The sequence below is a fragment of the Zeus faber genome (assembly GCF_960531495.2).
Source record: "Zeus faber genome assembly, chromosome: 3".
NCBI classification, from domain to species: domain Eukaryota; kingdom Metazoa; phylum Chordata; class Actinopteri; order Zeiformes; family Zeidae; genus Zeus; species Zeus faber.
In genome coordinates, this window is record NC_137190.1 from 10,268,386 (window position 1) to 10,285,035 (window position 16,650).

Below are 16,650 nucleotides of genomic sequence, written 5' to 3' on the forward strand. Positions count from 1 at the left end.
TGAACTTTAAATACATCTCTCCCAAACTATATCCCTGAGACTGTGTACTTTGGTAAGGAGCCTGTTTAGCCCTTCCTGGATCTAATGCCACCGCTGAGCACAACAAAGCCCGCTGCGTTCCGGGCTCGGGTGACACGGCTGCACCCTGCGCTCACCCTGCGATCACCCTGCTCAGGTGCAGGACTTTGATATCCCTCGCTGTGCTTACCTTGGCGGACCACGCCACCCGGCGCAGCGCGGCCGGCAGATGTGGCTGCACGTCGTAAGGTGAGCTTCGGCGGCTCCATTTGTAGCGGTGGAAAGTGTCTTAATGTGCTTAAGTACATTTCTTTCAAGTATCTGTGTTGACTTAAGTATATTGAGTTTCAGAGACTTACTTGAGTATTAAAAACAAAACATGATTTATAATTATATTATAAATATATGTATATATGTGTGTGCGTGTGTGTGTGTGTGTGTGTGTGTGTGTGTGTGTATATATATATATATGTGTATATAGTATATATTGTATATATTGTTCCTAGAGATGGTTTCGCTGTGACAGTAATAGTGGTTTGATACTGTGACAAAATCGACCTATTGTAGGTCACTTTAGACAAAAAACGATGAGGTTCTAATGAAATGAAATGTATTTGTATATATTTCTAAATAACCATGACACCAGCTATCATTTTTTTATTTTATTTTTGTAATCAGGACATGCATGACCACTCATCTGCAGGAAAAAAAAGGTAGAGTAGTAATACTTCATATCAGGACCCTTGATATGACAAGTACTTTTTGCTTTTAAGTACATTAACTCTAACTTTTCCACTTTTACTTCGGTAGAAATGTCCAGAAATGTAGTTTTACTCGAGTAAAAGGTCCAAGCACTTCTTCTGGGAAAGTGGGGAGTGATCTGGGGAAGATCAGGTGCAATTTAGAATACGCACAGATCTCATTAACAGAAGGTTGTTATTGCCGAAATGTTGTGATTTCTGCAACGCCTTTACCACGCTCCAACCAAATGACGTGTTTCTCTGTTTCCTGCACTCAGCTGTTTTGTGTGTGTGTGTGTGTGTGTGTGTGTGTGTGTGTGTGTGTGTGTGTGTGTGTGTGTGTGTGTGTGTGTGTGTGTGTGTGTGTGTGTGTGTGTGTGTGTGTGCGCGCGTGTGTGTTCTGTTCCCATGCTGTGGAGCCGCTCGCTGCCTCCGTAAATTGCTGTTTTGATGAGCGAAAGACCAGGATGACTGTGGTGGGTATCGCTTTTCCACACCCGGGCCTTAATCCCAGCGCAGGGAGCACAGGCTTTGACGTCGGCCTGGGAGACGGGAGTCGGGTGGCGAACAAACACAGCCCCGGACGGCGGAGGAAATACCTCGGGGACTTTCTGAGGATGGAGCGAGGAGGTAAGGAGGTACCTGCGGTGGAGCCCCCACCCCAATCCCCACCCCCACCCCCAAATCTGCTCCAGGTGTCGGGCATTAAGGACAGCACCTCAGCTTTGGAGCTCCACATCTGGACATATCACCAAGGGCAGTGTGTCAGACGCCACACAAGATGGATGGATGGCAGCGGAAGACAAGAAGAAGAGGAAGGAGGAGGAGAAGAAGGAGAAGAAGAAGGAGAAGAAGAAGAAGAAGAAGAAGAAGGAGAAGCGGAAGCGGAAGGTGAAAGCCGTTAACATTCCAGATGAGAAGATCTTTCGAGGCCACTTCAAGTATAATTAAATAAACTGCGATTAGAGCGAAACTTTCCCGAAACATTCCACTCCATGTTAAATTAGACTTTAGAGAATATGTTAAATAGGAAAAGGCAACATTCAAAAGCCCATAAATAGAAGACAGATTCATAATAACAGTATACTATATTCTATGGAGATTATCAGTTAACAAAACAAAAAAGATAATTGGGCGCTGCCTATTCCCAATGCGATAATACGTGCAGAGAGTGGGGCATCATTTGGAATGCTTAGATTGATATTAATTAGATTTAAATCACAGCGTTTATTACAAAGGCATCTGCCTGTACTCAGTTCACTCAATTCCTATACGAGGATATCAACTCCTATAACCTTTAAGTCACAAAGTCCCATGAATCAACATGTTCTTCAAGTAAAAGACAGAAATGCCAATACATTAAAAAAAAACACTATTTAATGACATTATTTTAGCAACATCTCCATGCACAAAAAAACTCCTTTGACGTCAAGACAACGACAAATTCCAGAAACAAACGTGTCGGATCGGAAAACGATCCAGTCCGCTGGAGTGTTTCATCATCGAGAAAAAAAGAGGAGACAAAGGGAGAGGCGGCCATGTTGGCACCGCCGGCGCACGGCAAACGGAGGCTGATTGTGAGAGGTCTTTAAACGTATCGCGAGCCCGAGCGACGGGAAACCTGATCCCCCCGGCGTACGAGGGAGAAGGGGAAACGCGACCGGGCACGCGAGGAATGCAGGAGAGGGGGAGAGAGAGAGAGAGAGAGAGAGAGAGAGAGAGAGAGAGAGAGAGAGAGAGATAGAGAGTGGGTATCTGCATTTCCAGCGCCGAGGATGTTTCCCATTCTGTGTTTATCAAACATGGCTGCCGGGGACTACAAAGGTAAGGCAATACGGCATCAAAGTCCACGTCTGACAAAAACAAAAACCCTGAGCAACATCAGCGCGGTCGGAACGCACGGGAGAACATAATACTCCTTCTTTTTGTTGTTTTTATTTTTTGTTTTTTTTCGTCCGAGCAGTTCTCATTAGATTAAAGTACGACGGGGCCCGAATCAACCTTTTCTTTTCGGTTCCCACTGTACCCCCTGTGCTGGAGGAGGAGGAGGAGGAGGAGGAGGAGGAGGAGGAGGAGGAGGAGGAGGTGGAGGAGGGGGAGGTAGACAGAACTCAGTGAAGTGGACAAGGATGAGAAGTGGTGCAGATGTAGTGCAGGTGAATCCTTAATTTGGGGAATAAAAGGGGCATGAAGAAAGGGGTGAGCGGAGGTGAGCGGAGGATGAGGAGGCGGAGGATGAGGAGGCAGAGGATGAGGTGGCGGAGGATGAGGAGGAGGAGGAGGAGGAGGAGGAGGAGAAGGGACGACGCAACTCGGTGAAGTGGACGAGGACGAGGGCGAGTGTGAGGATCTGTGGGGTTGTTGTGGAGGAGAGTCCTTCATTTGGGGACCAAACGGAACACGGGGGAAAGGGGCGAGCGGAGGTGGGAGGAGGACGAGGAAGAGGGGGGAGAGGGGGAAAAGGTAGGATGACGCAACCCGGCAAAGCGGACAAGAAGGTGGACGAGAAGCGGTGGAGAGTCCTTCGTTTTAGGCAACAAAACAACATGGGGGAAAGGGGTGAGAGGAGGTGAGCGGAGATGTGGAGGGAGGAGGAGGAAGAGACGGAGGAGGAGAAGGTGGAGGAGGAAGAGGAGCGGAAGGCGGCTAGGACGCAGGAGGAGAGAAGATGAGGAGAAGGTCGGACGACACAACTCGCCGAAGGTGGACGAGGAGGAGGACGAGGAGGGGTGGCGGAGATGTTGCGGAGGAGAATCACTCGGCGAAAACAAAGGGAACACGGAGCAGGCGGGGTGGGTGGGCGAGGGTCGGTCGGTGTCCTGAACGCGATGACCGAGGCAGAAGCCTGCATGTCTGATGACAGCGGGGCGGCGGATCGCTTACCAGCGCCCTCAGCAGAAACCCCCCGCCCTCCCCGCCCCCGCCTCCCCCGCCTCCCCCCCGACGTGTCCGTCTCCAGCCGCGGGAGTTTGCCCTCTACTTAAGGCAACAAGAGTCAGGCTCTGCATTACAAGCCTATTAAAAGATACTTTTAATTATGCTCCCCGCTCTCCCGGGATCATTCCCTCCCCTGAACCTTCGTGTTGCTTTGGCATGTGCACTTAGGAATGGCACAACTGGAAGCATGTGTTGTTTTTCCTCCCTCCAATTAAAGGGCATGTTGACAGATTATGGCTGCTTCTGGTTTGTGCTCCACTAACGCATTTAAGGATGATAAACCGTTGGGGGGTGGGCGGCGAGGGGTGCTGGTGGGAGGGGTAAAGGGACTAAGAGAGGGGATAGAAGGCGAGAGAGAGCGAGAGAGAGAGAGAGAGAGGGAGAGAGAGAGAGAGAGAGAGAGAGAGAGAGATGGAGAGAGAGCGTGCACGCAGACCCTGAGGGGTTAATGTGTTTACACTACCTGGGCTATGATCTATCACCAACCTCGTCAACTTTTATTACGCATCACATACATAAGCAGCCGACGGAGCCGGGCGCCGCCGCAACTCACTCATATATAATTTCAATTGGATTAGGTCGCCGCAAATATCTGGGGCATAGCTCCTACACTGTGGTTTTGGAATTCTGGTTGTCATTTGATTTGTTCGTTGTATCACTTTACCTATACGGGGGCTTTGCACGGGCTTATATTATGTAGGGGGGCGAGGGTATCGTAGTTATCAGGTTTGGGAGTTTGGAGAACATTACCGCGCGGTGGGTTATTGCACCTTTCGAAACAACCTGTTGTCGTGCAGCCCCGGGTCTGGAGAGGAACAGTTGGGCAGGGAAGTCCTCACACACAGCGCGCGCACAGCGAGAGGCACCGGGGGAGCGGCGGTGCCGGGGGGGGTTCCAACGATGTATACACGCGTATCGCGATTCAATTATGTAGGTCGGGATTGAACGGCGCTCACGGGGAGGGAAATGCTGCAGCCCATGCCCAAACGCGTCGAAAACCACGGGAGGCCGCTGCCCCTCCGCAGGTGCCGCCGGCGGAGTCGACAGCGGAGTCCCTGGGAAAAGATTATAATTCACATCACCCGGGCTTCATTATATCCAATCAATATTCGTTTAGTCACAGAGCCTATTGACTCATTTCTGAAATAATATTACAGGTCATTTGTCTTGTCAAGGGAGTAGGGGAGTATTATCCCTTTTATTCCTTTATTCCTTCCAACCCCCCCCCCCATCACAGAGGGGGTCTGTCTCACCCTATGGATACAACTGAACTGTAAAATATATATATCTTTTTGATAAGACATTGAAAAATCAATGGGTGCTTCCGGCAATCCGTCTCAGGCAAATCAATCATCATCTGCCCAGCTGGCAGTAGGGTGGGGGTGCGGGGGGGGGTTCGTCTGAGGGGGTGTGGGGCGGGCGGTGGGGTTGCAGCCTTTGTCTGATACCTATCATTTTGAAATCGCTGCTCATAATAGGGTAATCATTTCATCACTCAGCTAATCCGGGTCCCCGCCATTCAGACTCATTCAGCAGGCAGGGGGAAAAAGAAACACCACAGGAAGAGGACGGATAACCCCCCCCCCCCCCCGTCCCCCGCCTCCCCTTTATCTGCGGGGATGTGTATATATTTACATAGTATATATAAATATATACACCCACACAGACTCTCTATACATGTACGTGTGTGTGTGTGTGTGTGTCTGTGTGTGTGTGTAATGTATATAAATATATACACACACACACACACACACACACACACACACACACACACACACACACACTCTCTCTTTACATGTAAATGTGTGTGTGTGTGTGTGTGTGTAATCTGTGTGGTATATTTGTGGATAATTATTTTTAGCCAGGGTAAAATTATTATATCTGATATACGTTAAGCCCATATGATGATTATGACCTAAAACAATCGACGATTCCAACATGAACAATGAGCACAACACTGGTTATTTTGGAGGATTCAGAATAATAAACCACATTAAAATCCATTGAATGCTACCAGAGCTAAAGGCGACGTCTTCCTTTTTTTCCCCTCCATAATTCAACTTTGATCTTTGCTGGGATGTTCATTTATTTTGTAAGGTATTTACTTTAATGTCGTTTGAAAATGCCCCGTGCCGGCTGGCTTGCAGAAAGCAGAGCTGTGGCTCCACGTCAGGCAGAGGAGAATCAGCTCGATGACATCAGCCAACATGGCCGCGCACTTCCTGAACATCTGCACTTGTGACCTACAATCAGCTGCTTTGGATGAGGTTAAACAGATTAAAGCAGAGACAAAGACGGCAAACAAACCTGCGTGAAATTCATCTTTAATCGGTTGATCTGCAAAACCTTGAAGTAGGAATGTAAAATGGTGAAACCAAAAAAAAATAATAAAAAAAATTAAAAAATAAACAGTAAACAGAAAATGCAAACCTTCTAATTTACTGCACCAACAAAGCTTGGGAAATGTGAAACTGCGGCTAATAGCTAATCATAAAACGTGGGAGTGTGAGAGTTGTTTAGTCCAGTGGCGTAGTTCACATATGTTTAATCATTTAATATAAAAAAAGGCAAGGTCAAAAATAAATTACATCCATTATTTGCAGCAGATCTCCCCAAAGCATTCGGAGCGGAGCTGTTTTGAATTTCAATTGGCTTCCGAGTGGCAAAAGCCCTCAGCTAATACATCAAAGAAAAATTGGTGTCAACTAATCGGTTTAGGACACAGATTTGGAGGGGGTAAAATCCTGTGAATACTTCAAGCGTTCTCCTGTAACCGACCGCAGACCAGACGCAGGCTTTTTGGAGGTGGTGCAGCTGACCTTGTGGGCAGCAGGAACCCGTCAGCCTCCGGACACAAACCGCCTCCGTCTGACTCGGGCTGCCTTTGCCAGGACGATCCGAGACACAATTAGGCCGCCGCGACGCCTTAATACTCCCTAATAACAACTTATATATTTCCCAAACTAGATTCTGCCTACACAGCCCGGGGCCGCTCGGAGATGACGCGTCATCCTTCATACAATTCACTTTTAACTCCTTCGGACGACGCTGAGCCGCCTTCTGAGCGCCTCGTCTGGAAGTTTGTTTGGATGCGATCGAGGGTCGGATATGAATCACCGGAGATGTCCGTCCTCTCTCACACATACCTCCAAAAACAATAACTACTCACCAAACTCCATTTTTAAACCGGAGCAGACGCGATAGCTGACGTAGTCTTCCTCCTCTGTGCCGCTGTGATCTGAACAGATTTTCCGCTTACATTTCGGAAAGCAACCACCGAGGCTGATCAGAGAATACACCTCATTATTATTATTATTATTATTATTATTGTTGTTGTTGTTGTTATTATTATGGTTGTTGTTATTATTACTATTATTGTTGTTATTACTAGACACACGTATAAATACATATATTACTTTTTATTATATTATATTCTGTTATTTATCGATATTTATATACTTATATGTATTTATTATATAATTAATATTTATTATTAATTATCTATTATTTGTTTATTTATATTTATTTATTTTTATTAAAGGGGGAAATCTTAACTGCTATATGTATAAAGATTTAAGAAAAGGCAGTGAGATCAATTTAAATAAATTATTATTTCATCTATTATTACTAATAAGATATTTGAGAAAATATGTCTGTGTGGTTGTCAATAACATCACGGCCGAAACACTACTTGAAAAAAAAAAAAAAGCTGAATCATTCACATAATTAGTCCCCCAACATAGTGGGAGGTTGTAAATTGTAAAAGTAGGTCTTATGGTATCAGTGTCATCATCATCATTAGGCCAATAGCTTTGTATCTATCGTTTTTTTTTGGGGTTCCTCAGCGTCATCACTCTCTTCTCTCTGTGGGCTTTTCAGAGCGTCACGTCACGTGGCACGGGGAGCGCACGCTCCTTAGCAGCGCCTACAGCGATCCCTTTCGGCTTATCTGGGACCTGAAGAATAAAAACCATAAAGTCTAAATAAAGAAAAGAAATATGGCTCTTGGATGTCTAAATTAAGGGGGAATTATTGCAGCATAAAGTTCCGATTTTTTTAAATAAAGATGGCTTGAGCTGTTATATATATAAAAAAAACATATATATAAAAAAAAATATATATAATAATAATAACAATAAATGTGATATTAATATTATCAACGATATATTTTATTTACAATATTTAATTATCAACGACAATGTATTATAATTATTATAATTATTATAATTATTATTATTATAATTATTGTTATTATTATTATTATTATTATTATTATTATTATTATTATTATTATTATTATTATTATCGAGAATCTAATGCTGACCTTTAATCGTATCTTCTATTTTTGTTACTGTATTTTTACCTTGTCGACAGGTTCCCAGCGCCTCCCTGGATCGACAGGGAGACGCGCAGTGGCCAATAAGCGCGCTGCGATATGAAATAAATCGCGGCTCTATCCTCTATTTCGGAGAAGAAATGTATCTGATAGGATCAAATGAGATTACACCCACGGATTTGGAGGAGTTCATATGGTACTAATCTGTGCTGGCTTGGGGCTTTCTGACTTTTTGGGAATGTGTGTTGTAGAGTATCTTGGACGGTTTACTCCAGGATACGTTGCAAAATAAAAAATAATTTAAAAAATATATATATTTCGCCTCGCGCCACGTTTTACTAAACGACACAGCTCAAAATAAATAAAACCAGAAAAGAAAAAGAAAAATATAAAAGAAAAGCCTCTGCGGTTATACACCCCGTGCATGTCAATGAAGAAATCGCCCGCACACATAATAAAGATAAGTATAAAGAATTGCATGTAGTATATATCTTTTTTTTTTTTTTTTTTAACTTTTTTAAGTGCCATATCTTACCAACACCAAACGTCGACGATGTTAAATAGTAATCCACGTGGAACGCATCGGCGTTCAGCTCCTTTTTCTGCGCGATAGAAAGAAGATCGCCCCCCCCCAAAAAAACACCTTGTTTTCGGGCACATGGCGCACGGCGCGGCTACGGCTTTGACGCGACGCGGGGAAGCGATAAGCATCGACCAAAAAGGGAAGAAAGTGAGAGAGACGCGCTCGCAAACCTTTCCTTTGCACAACGGATCAAGTGTGAAAGTGACGAGGGGGGAGGGAGGGGAGGGGAGGGGAGGGGGAGTTGGGAGTTCACTTCATCTCCAAGACTCGCATGCACGGTGTCGCCTTCACGCGCGCCTTGTTAGTGGGAAAGGGAGAGAGGGAGGGAGAGGGGAGGAGAGGGGGAGAGAGGGGGAGAGAGGGGGGGAGAGAGAGAGAGAGAGAGAGAGAGAGAGAGAGAGAGGAGAGAGAGAGAGAGAGAGAGAGAGAGAGAGAGAGAGAGAGAGAGAGAGAGAGAGAGAGAGAGAATTGTTAGTAAAAGGTGGAGGGAGGGTCGGGTGAAGACTGAGTGAGAGTGTGGGTTCGTGAGAGGAGAGAGAGAGAGAGAGAGAGAGAGAGAGAGAGAGAGAGAGAGAGAGAGAGAGAGAGAGATGAGAGAGAGAGAGAGAGAGAGAGAGAAGAGAGAGGAGAGAGAGAGAGAGAGAGAGAGTGTGTGTGTGTGTGTGTGTGTGGTGTGTGTGTGTGTGTGTGTGTGTGTGTGTGTGTGTGTGTGTGTGTGTGTGTGTGTGTGTGGTGTGGAAGAGAACTAGAGAGGGGCAGGCGAGAGTGTGTGTGGAATAGAACTAGAGAGGGGCGAGAGAGGGAGAGAGAGAGAGAGAGAGAGAGCAGGAGAATGTAAAAGGTGGAGGGAGGGAGGGAGGTGGGTGAAGACGCTGGGAGAGAGAAAGAGTGTGTGTGCGTGAGTGGGAGAGAGAGGGAGGGAGGGAGAGGGGGTAAGAGAAAGAGAGAGGGGCGAGAGAGAGGGGGGGACGGACGCAGAAAAAGAGATAGGGAGAGTGAGCGAGGGGAGGGAAAGGAGAGGGAGAGGGAGAGAGTGCGTGAGATGGGGAAGAGATAGAGAGAGGGAGGGGGGAGAGAGCGGAGGAGGGAGGGACAGGGAGAGAGGGAGGGAAATAGGAATTGGGGGAGTGGGAGAGGGGAGAGAAAGGAGAAAGAGAAAGGGGTAGAGAGAGAGAGAGAGAGAGAGAGAGCGTGGGGAGAGAGGGGGGAGAGATGGAGAGAGAAATAGGGAGAGGGAGAGAGAGAGAGAGGGGGGGGGGGGAGAGACCACCGTGGTTACCCAGCAGAAGATGACTACACCCCGGGAGGAGGAGGAGCGTGCGCGGCGTGGTAGGCGTCAGAATCCTCAATTTCCAACTTAGCGTCTTGGCAGGACGCTTTCCCCGGCAAAGCCCCCCGTCCCGACGGAGAAAAAAAAACTCCACACAACGAGGGAGCGACGCGGAAAGACGAACCGACCGGAGGAGAAAGACAGAAAAGAAGGGAAAAGAAAAGCACAACGAAGCCCCAACTCCACAGCCAGTCCGTGCAGACTTTTATTTTTATTTATTTTTTTTTAAATGTGATTTAATTTGGCGTTTTTATTTGTTTTGTCAGTCGTTTTTTTTTTTGTTTGTTTGGTTTTGTTTTTTTATTTTTATATTTCTAACTGGGGAGGGGAGCGGGGACAGACGGGCGGACACACCAGCGGCTCCTATGAGCTCCGACCGCGCGTGAGAGTTGCACCGGGGGAAAAGTGCGCACCGAGCGGGCTGGCATGGCGTATCCTCAGGGCTACTTGTACCAGCCCTCCGCCTCACTGGCGCTGTACTCCTGCTCCCCGGCGTACAGCACCGGTGTCCTCTCGGGCCCCAGGACAGAGGAGCTCGGCAGGTCCGGCTCCGGGTCCGCCTTCGCCCCGTACGCCGGATCCGCCGCGTTCACCGGCGGCTCGCCGGGCTACAGCTCCCATCTGCCGTACAGCGCGGACGCCGCGGCCGCCGCCGCCACCTTCACCTCGTACGTGGTGAGTGGATTGGTTTCATTTTCCTAATTGTCCTCAACACTGATTTTATTTCCTATATATTTTAAGGGTAAGATATTTGGAATTGCAGTTAAAGAAAAGAATGCTATAAATGTATTTATTGCCTCCTCCATTGCAATTTTATTTTACAGTGTCACTCTAAACTCCACTAACTGATCGCAATGAGTGTAAATGTTCTTCTCAGTGGGCCTGCTTTACTTGGTTTTGGTTTTGTCGTTTTATTAGTCGAGGTAATTTTATCCTCTCGTTCTGTGACCGAGGGGAAATGTTTTAAATGAACATTGCAGCCATTGCACTACAATAAATACCGCTGAACGGACAGACACAAATAATTAATTCAGACCGCGGGGTCGGGTCGGCCTATGCTTGACATTAAGCCTGACCCTGATTTGATGGATCTCAGTGATAAAATAATTTGAGTAGATAAATAAATACTTTAGGCCCCGTTACGCGCCGATGCCATTTCGTTCGGGAAATCTGGGTCAAATTAACGCCACAATAATAATAATAATAATAATAATAATAACAATAACAATAACAATAACAATAACAATAACAATAATAATAACAACAATAATAATAATAATAATAATAATAATAATAATAATACATTATTAAATAAAATCCCTCATCAAGTTCAAACAAACTTTGGGAACGAATAAAGGATCGGGAAACTATTTGTTTTGAGTGTTTGTGTGCGCGCGCACGTGTGAAGGCGCGCGCGCGCGCGTGTGCATGACTGTTTATGTGCGAGCGAGTATTCCTATGCGCGTGTGCACGTCTCTCAAACTCCAGTGTTTCTCCTTTTTGGTTTGTTTCTTTTCCCCTTTTTTTCTTTGTATAATTATACTTTAAACAGAAGCACGTTTTTTACGCACCGTCTTTTCCTACTTCCAGAGTTCCCCTTACGACCACACCACGGGCATGGCCGGCTCCATAGGATACCACCCCTACGCCGCTCCCCTGGGCTCGTACCCGTACGGGGACCCGGCGTACCGGAAGAACGCCACCCGGGACGCCACTGCCACCCTGAAGGCCTGGCTCAACGAGCACCGCAAGAACCCCTACCCCACCAAGGGCGAGAAGATCATGCTGGCCATCATCACCAAGATGACCCTCACGCAGGTGTCCACCTGGTTCGCCAACGCCCGGAGGAGGCTAAAGAAGGAGAACAAGATGACCTGGACCCCGCGGAACCGCAGCGAGGACGAGGAGGAGGACGAGAACATCGACCTGGAGAAGAACGACGACGACGAGCTTCCCGGCAAGCCGCCCTGCGCCGACAAGGGCGGGGACTCGACGGACACCGAGTCAGGTTGGTGGAAGGAAGGGAAGGGAAGGGAAGGAAGGAAGGAAGGGGAAGGAAGTAGGGAAGGGAAGGAAGGAAGGGAGGGAGGAAGGGAGAAAGGGAGGAAGGAAGAAGGAAGGGAAGGAAGGAATGATGGAAGGAAGGAAGGAAGGAAGGAAGGAAGGAAGGAAAAAAAAAGAAAAGAAATCATCAATTTTTCATCGCAGTCGTTTCCACTCAGGGGCGCTAAATTGATTGCTGGTTAATGGTGGTGTATTATTTATAATGGGACAATTGCTTTAAATAATAATCACCTTGAACTCCCCTCATTTGACTTCTCATAGAGGCTGGAAATCGCAGTGTTTAGCACTCAATTTATCTCTAACTGAATAATAAGGATACAGCTGGTGAATTGCTTGGAGTATTTGGCTAATGATAATTATTACCATTTTATGATCATTAATATCCCTGTTTTTTTTTTACTGGTTGTGTGAGCTCTGGCTCCATTGTTGCACGCTTATTACCATATCCATTGTTATGGTAATGTTTATATATTTGTAATTTAAAACAGCCGACATATGTCCAAGCCTTTGTCGTGGGTAGTCTACACACACATATATAATATAACAACATTGCTGTTTTTTCCCCCGTTTACTTTTTCCTACGCCGCAGATCACAAGCTGCTCAACCCAGGGGACATCACGTCGTGTGACCGCTTTAAAGACGAGAGTCACGGCAAAGACACGGACCCGCTTCTCTCGAGCGACTCGGAATTAAAAGACCCCCCGGACGAGCGGACCACCTGCACGGACCCGCCGCCCGAGTCCGCCAAGCCCACCACGTCCTCCCCGCCGGGCGCCGCGCTTCCCCGGGGAGCCGAGCCGCAGGACAAGCCCTCGGACCTGAGCCACGGCGGCTCGGCGCTCAGCGGCGGCGGCGGCAACGCCACGTCCGTGATCCACTCGGTGCAGGCCCCCAAACCCAAACTGTGGTCCCTGGCGGAGATCGCCACGTCCTCGGACAGGTGCAAGTCGGGCCCCGAGGCGCACGGCGCGGGGATGGCGGCCGGCGCGTCCCCGTCGCCGTCCCGCTCCTCGCCGCAGTGCGCCCTGCCGAGCGGCGCCGTCCTGTCCCGGCCCCTCTACTACACCTCGCCGTTCTACCCCGGCGGCTACACGAACTACGCCGGCTTCGGACACATGCACGCCGGCGGACACCCCCACCACCCCCACCACCATCACCACGGAGGAGGCGGAGGAGGCGGCGGCTCGGGCACCGCGTCCGCGCAGCATTTCAATGGATTAAACCAGACTGTGTTAAATAGAGCAGAGGCTCTGGTGAGAGCCAGAGGCCAACAAACGCAGGTAGATGTGTGTAAAGACTCCCCTTATGAACTTAAGAAAGGTATGTCAAACATTTAATAATAACTGGTTATTTTCTCTTGTTTTTTTCCTTCTTCCAAATCCAATTTTATTTATTTTTATTTTATTTCATACATTTTTTTTGTGTTGCGGTTGAATTGGATATATGAGGATAGAGAGAGAGAGAGAGAGAGAGAGAGAGAGAGAGAGAGAGAGAGAAAAGGAAAAATCCAAGAAGCGAATTCTGACAACAGCTCTATTCTTGCAGTAAATGCTATTCTCAAAAATTTAGTTTCTGAAAATGGTTGAACCCTAAAGATGTAACAAGAATGGTCTTAAATCGCTGCAGCCGCCTGAGTCTATTTGTATTAAAGACTAACATGTATATTTAATGTAGCATTTTTGTATTTAAAATGGACGATACACTATCTTTGAAGTAAATTATGAAAAAAAAAAATACACGTGTGCAGAGATTATTTTTTGGTGGGAAAATTGTTTTATCTTGTGGAACAGTGTCAGAAGTGCTTCTGAATCGAACTATCTGTGGGTTTTATGAATTATGGATTGAGTATTCTGTAATAATGATAGCATTTCATTTAATTTATCTTAACTCGTTTTTTAAGCATGTGGTATTAAAAGCATCATGTGTCAGAGTGATGAGGGTATAGATCCACTTTATAAAAGGTTGGAAGGTTTTTGTTTTTTTTCTCAGAATAACACCCCTGCTGATCATTATATATAAATATATATATTTTAAATGTATCTCCCCACAGCCCTATGGGTGGATATTGATATTAGGACACCGAGCTGCAGTCATTTAACCCAATTACTCATCTTGTTGTGTGCAAAGCAATCAGGTGGCGAACTAAGCGGTAATGAGCTCGATTTTATGCCAAATTTAGAGCTCATTACTATTTCCAAGGCGTGGCAAAGCTGCTAAAAAGACCCAACCATGCATTTAGAGCATGCACACTGCCCTGTTGCACCATTAATGGGAGTCTCTTTAATAGTGCGTTAGATGTGAAACATTAGTAATTCGGGGGAAGGGGGGAAGCTTCATGACACGGAGTAAGTTTAAAAAACCCCAACCCAAAATGAAATAAATAAAAGCAGCCCTGAGCCAGGCAGCTTGCGTACTCTTCCAAGTTTGGCAGGTAGGTGTCACACTTGCTCCTAATTTAAGGGGCTCATTCCTAATCCGTCTCGAAAAACTATCCCCGATCAAATGGACTTGAGGCACTGGGGCACGAACAGTAATCACAGTTATTATGAGGATTATGGCTGCAAGACCAAAACGAGAAGAAGGGGCCAAAAAAAAGCTAATTGTAAAATGTGTGTTGCATTGATGAATTTAAATAAAAGCGATATATTTAAACACGAACGTAACGAGAACGAACATAATGATTATATATTATTATTATTATTAGTATTATTATTATTATTAGTATTATTATTAATAATAATAATAATAATAATAATAATAATAATAATAATAACAATAATACAATAATAATAATAATAATAATAATAATAATAATAAAATTATAATAATAATAACAGTAAAAAATATTATTATAAGAACTATGATAATAGTATTATTATTATACTTATTATTATACCTATAAATCAAACAAATAAAAAAAACCAAATGTGGATCGAAAAAATAAAATCAAACCATATTTAAAGACTACAATCATTTCTAATGCTATAGGCCTACTGGATTTAAAGAACAGAATGTGGTAAAAGCAAGTTATTATTATTATTATTATTATTATTATTATTACGTCATCATGGCCCTGGTCTCCAGTGGAAGTAGGCCAGCTTGCTCTTGTTTACAGCTCCATTAATCTCTATAGTTTACTTTCTCCTGCTCTGTCCCCTGGGGTTCAGCCTTAATGTCCTCTATTTCTACTTTAATCTGACACAGTGTGCTCAAGCACTAAATAGCATAATTATGTTTTTTCTCTGCTGATCCCTGAGGGGTTCAAGTGTTCGATGCAATGTCCCCTAAGAGGGTATTATAGTTTAATTTGTAAAATCATTTTTTTAAAGAATTGATTGAAGAACTGGCTGCTTTTCAGAGGAGTTATATACACACGTTTTGAGGGTAGCAGTCTGTATTAGTTTAGGATCGTATTGTTTCGTTCAAAGGGCAAATATATTATAGAATTATTGTAATTTATAACGGCCTGAGGCAGGGAAAATGAAATAATTACACTAGTGCTCGTTAATAAAAAAAAAGTATATAAAATGTTTATCTGCCACATCTCCAAAACGTGACTGCTTCAGACACAAAGAAATAACCACCAATTCAGCATTTTGCACTTTTCCTGTTGCCAGTATTACTTAAAATAGTGTTTAAAATGATATAACTCAGCGTGAGATCTTTTCTTTCCCCTCTATTATGTATGAGTCGCGTTTTGCATAATTTAAGCAGTTACTAAAGAAAGAAAGTGCTTTGGCGCTGCCATTGATGAATCCTTTGCATTGCTAGGAATTGTACATCGCCTTAAATTATTATTATAATTATTATTATTATAATTATCCCAATTATTATTATTATTATTATTATTATTATTATTATTATTATTATTGAAATAAATAAAAAGGCTATAGGGTTGCAGATGTAGAGCCACACTAATTTATTTATTAAATCAGGAGTTATTAATCTAAAAAGTAATATACTGTACATATCTAGCACATTTCTATTCCACCACTTATTTGGCAAACTGAATGAACTACACCGAGGCCCAGCGCTCCGTTCGGCCTCTGACTCACAGTAGGAGACGATCTGCAGAGAAAGAGAAAATGAAGCTTCTTCTCAACTTTTCTCCTATATTTTTCTTTATAACTTCTCATTGTTTGGAAGCGATGCACAGACGGGTACAACGTGAGAATATTAAGTGTGGAGAAACAATCCCCCGTGTACACACCAGAGCAATAACAGAAGGAGAACGAAGGCTCCAGCTTCCACTCTGACTCTATCACTGCTCAGCACCCACGAGTCACTTAGATTTTGCGACTAAACGAATATGTAAAAATTGGAAATTGATCTTGCTGGTAAATTAAGATTAATATTCCACATTTATTTCAATATAAACAAAAAAAAAACATTAAAAAAATATATTACGTACACCAAGCCAGGCTTCTAAGCAAAATTAATGAATAATTATCCTTTGACTGCCTCCGAACAAATTTGTCATTGTAGTAAAGTGACGTGATGGCAACGTGACAGAGAATGACCTTTCACTTAACTAATGCATGTATTTAATTTAAAGCAGGGACGTTATTGCATTTAGGCTGTGCTCTGTGTCTGCTTGCTTCATTTAAAATGGTCATTTAAAAACAACTGTAGGCAAGGTAA

At 44.7% G+C, this 16,650-nt stretch overlaps 1 protein-coding gene across 1 annotated transcript; it reads left to right on the forward strand.

The window, feature by feature from the left end:
* The first annotated feature begins 9,987 nt into the window (after positions 1–9,987).
* Positions 9,988–13,399, forward strand: irx5a (iroquois homeobox 5a). Its single transcript, XM_079997039.1, has 3 exons — positions 9,988–10,619; positions 11,535–11,952; positions 12,598–13,399. The coding sequence occupies exons 1-3, from the start codon at positions 10,371–10,373 to the stop codon at positions 13,344–13,346; spliced, it is 1,416 nt and encodes a 471-aa protein (XP_079853165.1). The 5' UTR covers positions 9,988–10,370; the 3' UTR covers positions 13,347–13,399.
* Positions 13,400–16,650: the final 3,251 nt, after the last annotated feature.